Raw genomic sequence first — 17,668 nt, forward strand, 5'->3', positions numbered from 1 at the left:
CTGGCCGCCGCGGGACCGCCCCGCGCGGGCCGCCGAGCGCGGGCAGGGCCGCGGGTTCGAGTCCCGCCCCCGGCGGGTGGGACGGGAGGGGAAGGGGGCGGTGAGGCGCGGCGGGGCCCGCTTGGTGCCCGCCGGGCTCGCAGAGACGGCGATGGCACGGCAGCGGTGTTGCCCGGCCGTGCCACCAAGCCGTGCCAAAGCTGCCACGGTACCCGGCCCTCGGCTGACGAGCGGCATCGGCAGCCCGGCGCGGTGCGGCATTCCCCGCGCTCGCTGCCCGGAGATGCTGTCCCGGCCGGCGTTGGGATGCGGCTCACAGTGCCGGCAGCGGGGAGGGAGACAGGGAAGGAGAGCGGGAGGTGTTAGCCGGGATGCGGATGGGAATGGGTGGAGATGAGGGTGAAAGCTCGTGAGGTAGGAATAAGTGATGAAGACCTCGGGAGGAGGAATCCCAGGGTACGCTCTTTCCCTCTCTCTTCAGCCTGACGTCCCGGCGCGGAGCCAGCCCGTGCCGGCAGAAGGGACTCGAGGCGGGCAGCAGCTCCCCGCCGGTGCGGCGGCGAAAGGAGCGTTCCCGCGGGATGCTCCCTTCCCTTCCTTTCCCTTCCCTTCCCTCCCAACAAGCGCTGCCGTGATTTGGCAGCCGCTCGGACTCTGGACCTGCCTCTCCGCCCCGCATTGGCTGCCGCGGCCGGTGCCGCCGGGGCGCTGGGGGACACCGGAGGCAGCGGCTGGCGGCTCTCACCGGGACCATGAAGCTCCTGTGGCTGGGCGTGGATATCTCCAGGGTTCTGCACCTGGCCGCCGTGTTCTGCCTGACCTGCGTGCTGCTGAAAGCCATCCAGCTGTTCCACCGGCGGCGGGAGCTGCTCCGGGCGCTGGCCGACTTCCCCGGGCACCCGACCCACTGGCTCTTCGGCCACGTCCACGAGGTGGGGGAGAGCCGGGGCTGCGCTGCCGGGGCGGGGGGAGTGCGGGGAGCAGCTTTCCCGAGGGGCTGGGAATGATGCTGGTGGGACTTGTCCCCGTGATCCGGAAGAATTGCTGGGTGGGTGAGAGGTGGGCATCCCTTTTCCCAGCCAGACCAACGTGCTTTCCCTGTCTGTGATGCTTAGCGAGAGCATGGCTCATGCAGAGCTCCGCACGCTGCTGCAGACTGCACGATGGAAAAGGGTGGTGGCTGGCTCGCAAGTAAAGAGGGAGGTAACACAGTGTGGCATAGGCAAGGTCATGCCGGGATGTGAGCCGGCATCGGTGCTGGAGGGAGCAGAGCCACACTGCTCTGTCCCGGGGCAGGCTCCACTGTCACCTCTGCTCCCTGACAGCCGGGGCAGGGCCGCTGCAGCTCTCCCTGCGGCGCTGAGCTGATGAGATGCTGGGCAGATGCTCGCTGCTCCCATTATCCACAGGCACTGTCTCTCCCCTGCCAGCTTGCCTCGGCCTCGTGGCCAGGTGAACCTGACAATTGATCATTCCGAGCTACTTTTCATCCGCAAAACACATCGCAGGCATTGCATCCAGCACAGGGCCGTGGATCTTCTTACAATTGCATTAAGGTCATGAGTAACTAAACCCATGTGCATAGGCGAGCCTTGTTCTGGTCACTGGTGTCATGGATTATTATTTCCTGAGGTATGCACTTGCCCACACAGATCACCATGGCTGCCTTGGCAAACAGATTTTCACAACTCATCAGCAGCCTCACGAGCTTGCCTGATGCAAAAGGTTTTTCCATATGTGCTAAAGGCTGCCTAAAATCACCTTGCCCTCTACTGGACTCTGCTGATGTCCTGCCGTGGCACATTAAATAGCTGGCACCCTGACAAGTGTCTGGGAAATCAGGAGACCTCCCAGGACTTGTCTCTGTGCTGTGGCACTGCCAGTTTTGCTGTGCTGAACAGGACAAGCAGTATTTTGGCAATGTGAGCATGAAGATGGGCCAGTTCAAAGCTTTGTTACACTGCCAGTTAGACTTTAAAACTGCAATTAAATAAAGTATGTTCTTCTGTTTGTTAGTTGTGACTATTTGTCCTGGAAGGAAATTTAACCATTTGTGCCAGTCACTTGCTGTCATCATGCCTAGGTTGCTCATGCCTCAACTTTTACCTCAATGTTTGTATGAGAATTCCTTTTTTGAAGATTTAATAATTTGCTGATTAACACTGCTGAATTCCCCAAAGCCTAACAGCTTTTCATCAAGCCAGCAAGGAAACTGGCAATGCTCTGGGCACACACTGAATACAAAGTTTGCACACACCTCGAGGAGGACCTGTGAGCTGTATTCAGGGAGAGCACTGACATTTCCTGTTCTGCTGATTTAACTGTTTGCCACTTTTGATCCAGGCCAGTTTAGAAGCTCAAACGCATTTGTCATGCTCTGGGTGGATCTCCTGGGAATACATCACTTTGTTTTAAAGCATTCTCTGGGTATTAGTCTCTGCTTATCCAAATCACTCAGTAGAAATGACATTAAAATATCAGGAAGAGGTTGTGCAGAGCTGTTCAGTCTCACTGCAGCAGCACGACTTAGTTAAACCCAGACTGCCAGCCCTGAGCTGACCAAAATAACTCCCCATGGCCCGGCTTGGTGGGAAGCAGAGGAGAGCAGGGTGACTGCCCTGCTGGCCCAGGGAGGGTGTCAGTCCCTCGGCAGCCCTTTGTACACTTCTGCCCTGTGTGGGGAGGAGCCAGCCCCCTCTGGCTGCAGGCAGCTCACCCTCATGCTCAGATTTCAGCTCCTGTCTTTGCTCTTCCATTTGCTGTCAGTGTGTAGTCATTTAAAGTGCCCTTAAGCCTCTTCCCGGATGCTTTTAGTGTTGGATCCATTTCAAAACTTGCATTTCAGCATGAGATCAGGCAATTACCTTTCTTTCTTAGAACCAAGTGGGGTTTACGCTTTTGTTTTCAAACCCCATGGGGAAGAAGAAGGAGAAGTAATGTTCTTGCATGCAGAGCTGGTAGCTGGAGCCATGATTAAGGCATGAGAACTTTCTATTCCTTTGCAGCTCACAGAACTTCACACTCTCTGCTCCAGAAGTGCTTGGTGCAGCAGGTTACTCACCTTGAGGGTAACCTCTCCTCTCAAATAAACCCATTCAACCCTCTGCCAGCACAGGGATGGTTCTTGATAGCCTAAGCCAAGGGTGCTGCTCCAAAACAAGGTTGGATGCCAAGGCTTCTAGGATTAGGACTTCTGCCAGCGAGACTTGCTCAGCATCTCCCAGTTACTTTCCATTATGTTTATTGTGATTCACAACAGGAGAAGCACAGGCAGCTGTATCAAAGGGAATTTCACATGTTCAGGTGTCACTTAGATAAAGGCACTGTGCCAAGCACTGCTTCTGCTGGCATTTGCTGAAGAGGTGGGTGCTGAGGAGAGCTGCCTCCTTTTGCCCTAAAACTTGATCCCTGAAGTCAGAGAAATTGATGGTTCTATTTATTAAGTTCCAAATTCTGAACTTGAGTAAGTGGAGTTGAGCTTTCTGTAATAACTGGTTGCAGTTCATAATTCTGCTGAATGTGGGAGACACATGGGATGTGCTGCTGGGATGCCCCAGCTTGTGAGGAAGGGGGGGCTCAGTCTTGGAGCTGAACCTGAATATGCCTCTGGCAGATATCCTCTCCAAGACAAGCCACACATGGCTGAATATTTGATGTGGGTGATTATTTGAGTACGAGCCATGTCCTGGGTTGAGAAACACCAGCCAGACTAAAAGCTGAGCTGAGCTAACTCAGCACTAAAGCAACTCAGCAAATATCATTTGAAGCAGCCAACAGGGTGACTTCGAGGCTGATTTCTGCACCAGTATGCTGATTTAATTAATCTTCAAGCTTCAAGTCAAAGCAGCAGCAGCTATGTCAGACCTAGGTTACCAAAATCCTTCCCCCTCCATATTGGCCCAGAGTAGTTTCTCTTCAAAGAAAAAAGAATCTTACATGGTTTTTCTCTGTGATTTTCTTCCTCTGCCTGTGATTGTGGATCTTTCCACTTGTCCTTTGTCTATTTTCTGTACGTACAACACCAACTGTAAAAGCAATAAAGCAGAGATTACTTTGGAGTGAACCTGCCACTGCTGCTGATATGAAAGCTGGTGCTCATGCTGCTCCTCAGATTGCAGCTTCCAAGGACAGGAGATATATCTTTCTAGGTATCTCTAGGTATATCTTTCTAAGCTCTTCCTTGCCTGTAAAATTAAATTCCCAGATATCAGTGAATTCTTAATGTAATGTTATTAACCAGTGTTCCCTTCTCTGTATGATCCATTGGTGACTTTGGACTAATTCTGTTCAGTTTTTCCTGGACACTGGCCTTCTCCATCAAAATGTCTGGAGGGGGCTGTGGTTCCTCACAGCTGCACTGGGGCAGACCCAGCAGTGATGCTGTTGGCTGCTCTGTTTTCTCCCAGCTGCAGGCTGCTAACTGCTCAGCCACATGCAAGTGAGAATGTAGTTGCATGCCACAAAATGCAGATGCTGTCTGGAGTAAATCTGTCTTCTATGGGGTGGCCGTGGAAAAAGAGCAGATAACACTCTGATAGGCACCACCACGGTGCCTAAGGATGTTCTCTAGTTTAAGGTCAAGTGATAAGGAAGAATTATTTTACAGGAGCTTTAAAAGTAGCAAATATCTCTACTTCCCATGCTTTGCAAACATGAAGGAAAAACACCTTGTTTATCCTCATCTGGTTTTGTGCTCAGAAAGACATTGAACTTTTAAGACAGTGTATTGGGAGATTACATATTTATTTTTTTCCCTCCAGATCTGTATATTCTTTCTCTTTTTTCTTCTCCTGAACTAGTTTCTCAAGGAGGAAGAGATGCTGGACAAGGCAGAGCTCTGGTCACAGAAGTACCCACATGCTCACCCTGTGTGGTTTGGGAGTTTCTCAGCATTCCTGGTTGTCACTGATCCCGACTATGCCAAGGTTCTGTTGAGCAGAGGAGGTGAGAGATTATGGCTTCAGCTGGGGAGCAGCAACCCCAGCCTGCAGATTTCCCATGCCAGCCTCAGAATTTACAGCAAGGCAGGGTTTCACAGAGAGGTTTTTTTGCAGAAATCATCTAAAGGCATGGAGAGATACCACTCCTTCATGCTGTGCCCTGGGTGCTTCAGGCACAGGGCTGCAGGGCTGACTCCGAATCCATTGCTGGAAAATCAGACTTCCTCAAGTGCTCCTTGAAATTTAACTACTCAGTGCCTGATCCCAGCAAGGAGAAGACACTTGCGAACTTTTTTCTAGGTTCAGAGTTTTGGCTCCTATTGTAGAGTAGTATCTTTGGTGGATTGAGAAGACAAGGTGCTGAACAGTGATGTCTGAGAGGGTTAATCATTTATCACACTGCACAGACTTTGGACTACCAATATTGTTGTTTTTTCCAGCGTGAGCATCTGCTTTTATATGTATTTATTGCTGCTGGCAGAGACAAAGTTGTTTTGTGTTGAAATATTGGGAGTTCTGCAGGGATGCCACTGATTTTGCTTCATACCCAACCAAAAGTGAGAGCCCAGACGGAGCTTTCAGCTGCAAACCTGAATTCATGCTATTGAAACATTTACCATTTTATTTTCTCTTTCTTTATTTTTTTTTTTTTTTACAGATCCCAAGGATAACATCAGCTATAAACACCTTGTCCCATGGATTGGTAGGTATTCCCAGGGCTTTGCCTGCAAGGAATGATTCTGAAGTTAGTCAAAATCATGCTATAAATAAACAGCATTGTACCTGTTCCTTGATGGAGCTATAGGTAAAAGCTTTCTGAAATTATTGCATTTACTGAAAAAGGTGCTAAGTAGTTCTATTTATTTTCAAGGAAGGAAAGTTGAGACATAACACATAGACACATATGTTATATATATATATATGTGTGTGTGTGTAATATATATGTTACATATGTAACATATGTAAGTACAAATACTTACATGTCCATAGGTAGCAAAGACTGGTGATGGGGGAAGCTTAAATTCATTGGAGGACTGGTGAAAAATACATCTGCTGTTCTGAATTTCTCTTTTCCAGTAGTCTTGGTGTTTTTTTCTCAGAGACACCACTGTGCCATTTTGGTGAGCAGGGCTTTGCTCAGCTCTGGGAACCCTGGGGCTGATAGCAGCATTTGGAAATACCCTCTCACAGCAGCTCAGATAGCAGATTTAATCACGCTCTGTGCAGGCTGAGAGCAGCCTGTGCCCAGCAAAACATGCCTTGCCTGTGTTTCCCCAGGGAATGGGTTGCTGATCTTACATGGGCCCAAATGGCACCAACACAGAAAACTCCTGACCCCAGGGTTTCATTATGACGTCTTGAAGCCGTACGTGGCCCTGATGGCAGAATCGACAAATGTGATGCTGGTAGGACTCATGGTGCTCCTCTCTCTGCCCTGTTTGCTTTTCCCCATCCTGTCTGGTTAGGAGGTAAATGCTGCAGCAGGGTTTTCTTTATCTGGTAATTTTTAGGACATGCTGTGTCCTGGTGGTCAATCTTTCTGAGTCACCCCAAATCCCTGCCCTTGAGCTGGGAGGGATGAGCATCCCTTGGAAGGGATGGGCAGGTTGAGCCTCCCTGCAATGACACTGTCTCTGGTACTGCCTTGGGATCTGTGGCTGGGATTTCAGGATTGATTTTACTGCCATCCCATGCATAATCTCTGTTCCAACAGCAACTTCTTATAGGGTGTTTGTCTAAATAAAGAATTGAGATAAATAAACGTTCATAATAAATCTGCCAAAAATAAAGGTTGGAGCAGAGCTGTAGTGTTACCTAAGGTTAAAGGGTATTATTTGCTGTCAACATACCCATGACTGGACTGCAATCCCTGCCATGGCTCATAAACAGTAAAAATGCACTGTTCTTCAATCCACTGCTGCTGGGCAGGATGGAAACCAGCAGGAATTAAGAGGAGAAGGGTGCCAGGCTTTGTGCATGTGAACTGGAGGAGTCTGGATGCTGGATCTATTTCTCCTCCTTCACCTCCCTCACTCCAACCTCCCTGGCAGCTTCAAATAGATCCTGGCTGGATTCCTCCTACTGGCCCAGGGAGCAGCCAGGAGCCGGGGGCTGGAGAGCCAGGAGAGCTTTTGCAAGGCTCAGGAGTGCCTGGGAGCTTGAAATTCCTTGTGCACAACGCCAGTTGTGTGAGCCCGTGCCACCAGGTGGCAATCGCTGCATGTGCTACGGACGTGCATCTGTCCCCATAAGCCTGGTTTGGTGCTGTGGAGCTCTGATGTCACTGTGCTCCTCCCTCTCCCTTTCTCAGCTTTGAAGTCCACTCGTTCCTTACAGCCTCGAGGGAACAGAGGATTCATCATCACTTCATGTCTGCTGGGGAAGAGGCAGAATTTATCGTTTCTGTAGGGGTGCCCTATGCAAAGGGTTGAGCAAGAGCTCCTGTATTACTTGCTGGCAAAACACACTGGCACTGAGATCATGTGACAGAAAAAACCTTGCTCCAGAGTTTGTGTCTTGGGCACAAAGCTCAAATCTGCTCAAGAAGGCGCCCAGTGAAGCCCAATGCCAGCATATGCTGCTCCTGTACAGAAAAACACACTCTATCCTAAGAAAGATTTGGGTAACTGCCCATCACCCAGAAATGCACCTGTCCTGGGCTTCTTCAGGGTGCTCTTGCCTCAGAATGGGCTGTAGCCAGGCTCACCACCACCAGGATCCAAGAATAGCAGCTGCCTGAGGCAAATCTCATATTAACTATCCCGCTTTTGGCTTCTCTTCTCTGGGATTTTGCTGGCAACTAGTAAAAAATTCTCTGGGATGGGTCTCTATCTGAGCACTCAATTAACCAGGGGGTGACTGCAGATCATGCAGAGCTGCCCCTTGTCTTCTCATTTCTGTCTCCTTTGTGCCCTAGGATAAGTGGGAAAAGCTGATAGCAGATGGGAGGCCAGTGGAGCTCTTTGAGCACGTCAGCTTGATGACTCTCGATAGCATCATGAAATGTGCCTTCAGTTGTCACAGCAACTGCCAGACCAACAGGTCAGTGCTGGCTGCCCCAAACCCTGGCAGGAAGTTTGCATCTCAGAAGGGAAGTGGGCAAATTACATGTCACTGTGCTCCCAAATTTACAAGCTTCCTATTCCCCTCTCTCCAGGAAAAACACCTACATCCAGGCTGTCTACGACCTCTGCCACATGGTGCACCAGCGCCTCCGCATCTTCCCCTACCACAATGACATCATTTACTGGCTCAGCCCCCATGGGTTTCAGTTCAGGAAGGCCTGCAGGATCGCTCATGACCACACAGGTATTCCCCGCTGGCATCTTCTCCCAAAACTTTGGACAGAGGCAGTCAGGTTTTCTCCTTGCCTGTGCAGTGAATCCTGCCCAGAGGCTCAGATCTGAGATCCAAACAGGGCATCAGCTTGCAGTAGTGATCTGATCTAGAAAAGAAGCAAAGGGGTCTCTCAGCTCCTGGGTCATTAAACAGGACTAATGGAGGAATTGCCCTCTGGAAATGCTCCTGTAAAATGGCCAATGATGAGACAAGGAATGGGCACTGCAGGCAGTACCAGTGCAAGGAATGATTTTCTTTTTCAAGCCAGGTGTGATTTGAATGCATGAGGGGTGTGTAAAGTAGGCTGAGAAGTCCATGGTGAACAAAGAAAAGGATGCCAATATCCATGGCATTTGTTGCCATGCTGCTGAAAAAGCCAAAGTGCCTGGGATGCAGAAGAACAGGTCAAATGCATCGTGGACTGAGCAGTGCTCACTCCTTGGGTGAGGTCTGCATTCAAACCACAAAGTTTGAGATGAGTTTTTGAGACGCAAAACTTTGAGTTTTGCATTCAAAGTTTTGCAGCTTGGCATCTCCTGGCTCTGCTGAACCTTTAACCCTTTCTCCCCCAGACAAGGTGATCCACGAGCGAAAGGAATCCCTTAAAGATGAACGGGAATTTGAAAAGATCCAGAAGAAGAGACATTTGGACTTCTTGGACATTCTGCTGTGTGCCAAAGTGAGTGGCAAGAAGTGTTTTTGTGGCAGGGCACAGAGTGCAAAAGCAAGTCAGTCTTTGCAGGGGTGTCACAAGCCCCCAGAGACCTTCAGGACTGCACAAGCCCTTAAAAAAAAATTAGCCCAGTCCCACCCAGCTGAAGAGAGGCCAAGGTGATCCAATTTTCCATTGTTGAAGTGTTGACAGTGTCTTTTTGGGTATACAGAATGCAGAAGAATTCTGTAGTCCTGGTGGCTTAATGTGGGGACATAAAGAGATTTAAAAGTGAAGAGAAAGGAGCTCTGAATTCAGTGTAAACAGACATTCATTTTGTTTACATGTATCCCACAGGCATCATCACACCCCTTTTGCAATAGCTGAAAGAATGTAATAGCCCCTACTGGGATATTTACATATTTTATATATATGTGTGTGTGTTACTGTAATATATATATATATATAAATTTTATACATATATATGGGCCACTGAGAGTGTCTCTGGACTGTTAGGATGAGAATGGAGCTGCGCTGTCTGATGAGGACCTGCGTGCTGAGGTGGACACGTTCATGTTTGAGGGCCACGACACCACAGCCAGCGGCATCTCCTGGCTCCTCTACTGCCTGGCAATCCACCCTGAGCACCAGCAACGGTGCAGGGAGGAGATCCAGGGCATCCTGGGGGACCGGGAGACAATCCAGTGGTAAGGGTCCACCATTTCCTCTGCTGGTCACTCTTTTCCTGTCGCTGCCGTTTCCAAGTGAGCAATGTCTTCGAGGCTCAAAAGCTGGGGGTGCTAAAGGTTGCTGCATGCACAGGGACTTCACAGATCCTTCAGCTAAGTCTGCCCCCCTGGAAGGGACATTCTGGACGCCATCCCAAGCCCTGGGCCACCAGCACTGCTCTTTGCTCTCTCCTGTTTTCTCACCACAGGACATCATAGTTGTGCTTTTCACTTTTCCCTGTCACTTTGCACTTGAGCTTGTTCAGTGGTTGTTCAGGTTGTTCAGCCTGTGCCTGGGCATGGTGGGTCCCTCTGTTCTGTTGCAGTCTGCTCAGGGGCTGCATGGCTGTGGGTGAAGGAGCCTCCCAGCACAGGCAGTGGGGGGAGTGTGGGGCTCAGCCTGCCTGTCCCAACAGGGAGGACCTGGCCAAGATGACTTACAGCACCATGTGCATCAAGGAGAGCCTGCGCCTTTATCCCCCCGTGCCAGGCGTGTCCCGGCAGCTCAGCAAACCCCTCACCTTCCCCGATGGACGAACTCTGCCCGAAGGTCTGTAAATCCCATTCCTGTAAATCCGATTCCCGTAAATCCCATTCCTGCTGCACACAGCTCTGCTCTCAGGCACCAGCTGCATCCTCGCTGGCACAGATGTTCAGGCAGGGCTGTGCAGATGTTGGCTTGTTTCTTTGTCAGTGAGCCCTTTTCTCCCCCTCAATTGTCTTCCAGGCAGCATCACTGCAATAAGCATTTACCTCATTCACAGAAACCCTGAAGTATGGAAAGATCCTTCGGTGAGTTTTCTTTTGATCTCCTAATAATTCTTTCCCTTTGTGATGTGCCTCTTCCCATGTACCCTTCACCTATTAGCAGGAGAGAAGAATTCTCTCTCTGCTATGAGGTTCTTCATAAATGTGTTCTTTAAATAATCACTTTTTCTTGCTGCATATTCTCCATTTCCAGGTGTTTGACCCTTTGCGTTTTTCCCCAGAGAATGTCTCTGGCAGGCACTCTCATGCCTTTCTGCCTTTTTCTGCTGGAATGAGGTAAAGGGAATTGAACACTGAAGGAGTAGTGGGCAGAGACCACCACCTGCAGTCCTGGCCCTGCAGAATTACATGGTTAAATAGTTAAATAAGGATATAAGTGTTTGCAACAGAGAGGTTCTGATACCAGCAGGCAAAATGGGAAGGCATCATTGCCAAGCCCCTTCTGGGGACAGGGAACTGGGTCCCAAAGCTGTGGAACATCCTGCTGGCGTCCTGCAGGGAGCCTGCAGCCTTCTGAGCTCACCTGCTCTCCCCTCCTTGATGCAGAGACCCCACCCCACCCTCCTGCCCTTTGATTCTCCCCTTTCCCCCTCCTCCCAATCCTTTCCTTTGCCCTGTGCTGTCTCCTTCAAGGCAAACACCTCGTAGACCTTCCCTGCTTGGAGACCCACCACCTCATCCCTGCTGGCCTGTCCTTTGGCTTCCCCATCTCCCTCCTTCTCCCTGCTCTTTGACCACGGATGAGTTCCTGATGTTCCTCTCAATTCCTCCTGCTCAGCCCATGCCCCTGAGCTGCAGAGGGGGAGGATGTGTGCTGGTGTGGGAGGGCTGGGATGGGCTGTGGGGTTTGCTGTGCCCAGCACAGGGATGGAGCTGGCTGAGCTGCTCGGTGTCCCCGCAGGAATTGCATCGGGCAGCAGTTTGCCATGAACGAGATGAAGGTGGCGCTGGCTCTGACCCTGCTGCGCTTTGAGCTCCTGCCCGACCCTGCCACGCCTCCCCTCAAAATAACTCGGATTATCCTTCGCTCCAAGAACGGGATTCACCTGTATTTAAAGAAAATCCACTGATGCTGGAAAACATCCTGCCTTCACCAGAGGGAGGGACCAAGCAGATGACAGACGGTGTTTCTCTGGGGTAGAAGTGCAGGGCAGGATTTGGGGATGAGGATTCCTGATTTCTGTGCTTCATCCACCAGCTGAAAGCTCTTTTCAGGCGAGGCCCAGGTGGCTGGGATGCCATTGCACAGCCCCATCTGCTCCAGGGCACTGATCTGAGAGCAGCCAGGTATGGCCACGCTGTCTGTCCCCTTGCACTGCCATACGGGCGGGTCTGGCCTGGCCTGGGAACATCTGCAAGTCCCACCAGCCTCCTTCTTACCAAATCCTGCCTTCACACTCGTGCCCTGGCCAAATCTGTGACCATTTCCAGCCCTGCTGCATCATCAGCACCTTCCTCAGTGCCTAGAGGTCAGCCCTGCTCTCCTGCAGTGGGACAGCCTGTGACAGACCTCTGTCTCACTTCTCACATTCAGTGAGCCTATAATTTGTTGAAAGCACTGATTCTAATTTGGGCTCTGAAATCATGCCCAAACTGCAAAATATTCTGTAATTTTTGTCTTAATAAATCAATAATTTTTCCTGCAACAACAGCTGTGTTGTTTATATTGCTGGTGCTTGCCTGCTTCATCACAAACGCAGTGTAAAACTCCTTTAGAAATGGAAGATGTGGAGAGGAAGTCCATGAGCAGCAAGAGACCACCCTGGACAGGCCAGGAAACTGCCTGTGGGTCTCCAGCCAACACAGCATCTTCTTCTATGGGCAACTCTTTAACAAGGGTCCAATAATCAATAATCAATCAAAGTTCTCATAGTTGGAAAGTGTGTCTGGGGGGGGGGGGGTCCCTCTTTTTTTTTTTTTTAAGTATTATTTTATTTTCTTAAGCTGATAAAATTATGAGAATTGGTACACTGGAGGACACTAGTGAGCTGTCCTCTGCCTCTGCAGGAATCATTACTGGGATGGAATATCACACATCAAACTGTGAAATCCCAAAAGTTGGGAGGAGGCTGCTGTGCAGTTGGGCAGCTGCTGACTTCATACAGCCTTCACCTGCAGGGTCCGGTTTGCAGGGATGTGCTGGGACAGCCCAGGAGAAAATCCACTTGCTCCAGCTGCCTGTCCCCTCTTCAGACACGAGGTGCAGCTCTCGAGCTGAAATCAGAATTATGCAATAGAGAGAGACAGAGTATGCTTATCAAAATGTCAAAAGTTATGAAACTATAAGACACCACAAGCTCTTTGGAGGGCCATGTCAGGATAAAAAATTATTTTGATAAATTGAAAAACTGCTGCTGTGAATGGAAAGCAAGTCCATAAGCACAAGAGCAGGCACAGGCATGGCACAAAACCAAGAGAAAAAATTACTGACAGGCAGCAATTTCTCCAGTGGATGTTCTGTACATGGAGAGATAGAAAAGGTAATATGAATCAATAATATCCTGCTCTTGCAATCACAGCAAACATCATACTTGGATGCATAAGCACAAATATTTCTCAAAAATTTTTCACTTGTCTCTCTTTCAGCAGATGAAATGAGAGTGTCCTTCAACTCTGTTTGGAGATTTAAGTATAAAAGCAACAGCATCTACTCCAAGCTTACATACTCTAAAGTGCAAAATGAGAAAATTTTTAATCAAAATAACTGAAGTTACCAGAAGTAAATTACATACATCTCTGTATTGGATGCAATTTTCTTACAAAGACAAGATTTGAAAAAAATACCATCTAAAGAGGAGTGGATGTATCTTGGCATTCCAATGTGAAAGATTAAAGCACGAGCATCTAATGAGCAAGAGCAAAGGCTGAAATCACGGTGTACCCACTAAAAGAGAGTAGGTTAAAGGGGATCACACCAGGGGAACTTGACATACCTCATGTAGATAAATGGCTGCTGCTAAATTGCATTTGGTAGATAGATTGCACAACATCAAGCACTCCCTAAGATTTCTACAGCCCTGGCATAGGTTATTTGGAGAACCTGCAGAGGTTTTAAGAGTTGGTGACTGGCTTTACTGAATACTCCAGAAGCCCAGAGGAGGTAATGGATGTGGTAGAAGGCTGGGGCAAGTTTGGTTTGGTTTTTGTGAATGGGTTGAATTGGGGATACAGGAAAAGCTGCATTGTAGCTGTCCCAGCTGGACCATCCAACATATGGATGTTCCTGGCCCTGGGATGGAAAAGCCTGACTGCTTCTGTCTTCATCCTGTTCAGCCATTGTCTCCCTCGTGACTTTTAGGATTCATTAAAAAGCTGCCTCTTCATATCTGAAAAGGGAAGATGCCCTGCAGCATTCTCACTGTCCTCTTGGAGTTGTGCTTGTGGCTTCTTTGCATGAGAAGGGAGCAGAGCCTGGTTTCCCCTGCAGCCCCCTAAACCCGCATAAAATCTGCTCACAGATCTCTCCTGTGATGGTGCTGTCGCCCCCTGAGGCCAGGAACTGGAAACACTCTGTTAAATAAGACATGGCAGCCCTGCTCACAATTTCCCTGAGCCACATGGGCCAGCACATGCCAGGCCAGCTCTCCATGCCAGGCCAGCCAGCCTGCACCCCACATCCTGCATCCCACGTCCCATATCCTGCATCCTGCATCATCCCATATCTCATATCTCATATCCTGCATCATCCCACATCCTGCATCATCTCATGTCCTGCACCACAGAGCTTCCATGGCTGCCCTGCTTCTGAACTGGAGAGCTGGGCTGAGGCTGCAACAGGGCTTCTGGAGCTGCTGTGCCCCAGTGCCGGAGCAAGCCAGATCTTTCTAGACCCTAATTCCTAACAGCAATTCCCCAAATCTACCTTTCCCCTACCAGGTATTAGAGATATGGTAATAATAAAAACACCTGATTACATGGGATTTATTGCTATAAAGACAGTCAAGGTCCAGCTGCAGAGATCTTACCTCCTTCTTTCATCCTTCCCTACTTTTTGCAGAAAGGGTAATTGCAAAGATGGTGGGCTGACCTTGGACTGCGTCATTCAGACCTTCAGATAACTATTGCAACAAGAGCTCCTGGTGGTGCCTGTGCAAGAAGGGTCAGTCTCGGTTTCAGTTAAAAACATCTTGGTTTTTCTCATTGCAGCTTGGTTTTTCCACAGCAGCAGGGCAAAGATGCCACCTACTCCTGCAGTTATTCCCCTCCCCACAGACTGTCACCGGCGCTGTGCAGCCACATCCCGGTCACGGGAAGGGTGTCTGTCTATCTCGGTTCCCCGGTGGCACTTTTTGGATGCTGCCAGGCATGTTGGAAGTGACAGGACCAGCAGGGAGAGCAGTTGGCTCGCAGCACCAGGAATGCAGTCCCTGCACAGGACCCATGCTGCTCTCTGGGCAAATTTACTGTCAGATGGCACCAGCAATTTCCATCTAAACTCCACTGGGATTTTACACTGGAAGCAGCAGTAAATTAAATAAGTATTGCTACATATTTGTCAGACAGCTGTATTAAATGCTTCCAGATATACATTCATCCTCGAGACATGTGTGGTCAGATGGGATCCAGGCAGCTTGCATTACTCTGCAACACTTGCTGGGCTCTTGCCATGATTTTCTCATCTATCATGTGTTTGGAAGCTTGAAATGTTATTATTTTTTTTGGCATTACTGCTACATTTCATCTGTCATCACTATGTGCTGCAGGAACACACAGGGACAGATGGGCCTGGACTCTCCTTCCTATCTGAATAAACACAGGCACAACCAGGGAAAGCAGCTGCTGCAAGGTCAGCCTCTGGGGCAAAGCACCCATTTGCCACCTAAATTTCACCTGCTCAGTAAACCACTTTTTCTGCAATGAATTCCGACCATGGGAGTTAAATCAGTGAGGAAGATCCTCTCCTTCTTCTGCTTAGGTGTCTAAAGGGAATGGAGAAATCCCCAAGACCCAGAAAGCAAATTCCACAGCCTGCTGTGTCCATGGCTGTGGTATGGGATGGAAATTCTCCAGTGTAAGTGGGTTGTTTCATGCTGATGGCCTGAACTGTTGTGACACCTCTGCCATCACGTGGACATCCACTGAGATAATCCTCCAGAGGCTCTCTGCAAATGTTTAACAACTTTCCAAGTGTCCTTTAACACCCAGCTGCAGTTCTACCAGTCTCAAATGTTCAGAAGGTCAAGCCAAGCCCTGCCAGCCTCCCCAAACCACTGTGGCTAGCAGAAAACCCTTTTACCTGCTTTTTCATTCTGAGATCTTCTTCTGGGGTCCTCCATCACCAGGGCTGTAGATTCTCTGCTAACAGATGGTTCTGGCCTTGTCCCAGGCCCTTACAATGATCAAACCAATACTGCCCCATTTCACTTTTCTTCACTTGCAGCTCTGCAGCAACTTCACTTTGCCTTTTGAACTTTCATCGTTTCTTCCCCAGCAAAACCCCCTGAGTTTTCTTCCCCAGGCTGTCAGTGTTCATGGTTTGTCTTGCTGTGAAACCTCTGAAATACATGAGAAAGGTTTTTGTCTCCCCTCCATCAGTGAAATATAGAGTGCAGAGGCTGGAGGCTGGATTAAACCCAGTTTTGCTATCACCAAAGATCAGATTCTTGCTCCAAATCCCCATAAATGAGGGTTTAGGCAGTTTGTCCCCTATGTTCCCTCTATATCATATGAACTTCAAGACAAACCATATCCCTTACCTTCATACCCTACAGAGTTTACTGGTTAATTTATAACTATAAGGAAGCCAGCTTGGTAAAAATTGACCCTGTTCATGGTCAACCTCACTCTCCAGGGACGTCGTCAGCACGGAAAATTTCTGTGTTATTATAAAAGTTTCATCTGAAGCTGCACCAGAAGCTTCATCCACAGGCTTGGCCCCTCCACCTCTGGGTGTGGGGTATTTATGTGTTATTTTGCAGGGGATTTCTGAAAGGGGCCAGCCAAATCCAGACTGGTCAGTCTGGTAATGATGTAGGTACCACAGCACATCCCAAACAGCTCCACTGGCACTGAACAAAGGCTCAGCCATCACACCTCCCTCTTTTCCTTGCACAGATGTTGTGAGGGACCCAACTACACAGCATCATAATACTTATGAATATTTTGCAGGTCTTCACATGAGAGTTTGTCATGTCAAACTGGGTCCCTTATGCTCTGGCTATACCCAAAGCCCTCCCTAAGAGATGCCTAACTTGATTACAGCTTTCTGCCTCCTAAAGATCAACCTTTAACTCTGCCCTGAACTTTCACACAGACACAGCTGGCTCAGTATAAAAAGATACACGAATTTACATGAGGATGGCCAAGTGTGTGAAAAGGTAACACTGCTCAGTGTAGTGCCTGTCAGGGATGTTCTCCAAGGCAATGACCATGAACCTCAGACAAACAGTGGGTTTTATCAGCAAAATGACCCTACAAGCAGAAAATGTGGGACATGGCATATTTTGGACTAAAAACTAAAGCGAAGTACCCAAACATCAGAAGTCCTCTGTCTCAGAGATGTGTTACATTGAGAAGAAGCACTCACAAAGTTCAGCCCTTGTGTTGTAGCCCATCAGACTGTGAGCCTCCACAGCTGATAACCCAGTTGATCCTCATAATATTCCAAGACACAAATGGGACATTATTTCAGCCCATCTGGGGATCCTGCTTTTTACGTGGAAGTCACTCACACATGTCAGACTTCCAGCCCCAGCTCTCCACCTACTCCACATTGCCATTCCAGGTTTCTGGGCTTATGGGATGGGAACCCAGGTAAGCAGCAGGATCTGCACAGGGATGGCAAAGAGAGCCAAGCACTGCAACCAACGAAGCACTGCATTGGAGAGGTAAATGCAGAGATGCAGAGCCCTTTTGGAGAAGGTGAGATGCCATGTGGACAGAGGAAGGAGGGCTCACCAGACCTGTAGAGGGAACATGGCCCTGCCATCACACCTCCCCATCATATGCTCTCAACCTTGCTGCAGCTCACTTCACTGCTCTGCAGCTTTTCCTCTCCTTGTCTCATCTACTGACCATGGTAATTCCCCTGGCAGCAGTTTTGTCTTCTGGCTTGTCTGTGGAAGGAGTCCTTGGGGAGCAGGGCCACATCCCTCGTGTGCTGCTGGAGTGATGCCCGTTCTCTGGCTTACAGCCCAGCAGAGCTGGGTGGTGCTGCAGGCACCCAGGGCACTGCTTTCACAGGTGAAGGTGGCTGACTCCATGCAGCCCACTCATGGAGAAGAGGTGGCCTGTGTGCTCCT

The 17,668-nt window shown here is 49.3% G+C and overlaps 1 protein-coding gene across 1 annotated transcript; it reads left to right on the forward strand.

The window, feature by feature from the left end:
• The first annotated feature begins 115 nt into the window (after positions 1-115).
• Positions 116-12,063, forward strand: LOC121362065 (cytochrome P450 4B1-like). The gene is made up of 12 exons (XM_041483272.1): positions 116-932; positions 4,800-4,944; positions 5,599-5,643; positions 6,219-6,346; positions 7,858-7,982; positions 8,098-8,249; positions 8,852-8,958; positions 9,448-9,638; positions 10,076-10,209; positions 10,387-10,451; positions 10,621-10,703; positions 11,329-12,063. Exons 1-12 carry the CDS (start codon positions 753-755, stop codon positions 11,495-11,497), a joined length of 1,524 nt encoding a protein of 507 aa, XP_041339206.1. The 5' UTR covers positions 116-752; the 3' UTR covers positions 11,498-12,063.
• The last annotated feature ends 5,605 nt before the right edge of the window (positions 12,064-17,668 follow it).

The sequence above is a fragment of the Pyrgilauda ruficollis genome, unplaced genomic scaffold (assembly GCF_017590135.1).
Source record: "Pyrgilauda ruficollis isolate IOZ18807 unplaced genomic scaffold, ASM1759013v1 scaffold6, whole genome shotgun sequence".
Classification (NCBI taxonomy): Eukaryota; Metazoa; Chordata; class Aves; order Passeriformes; family Passeridae; genus Pyrgilauda; species Pyrgilauda ruficollis.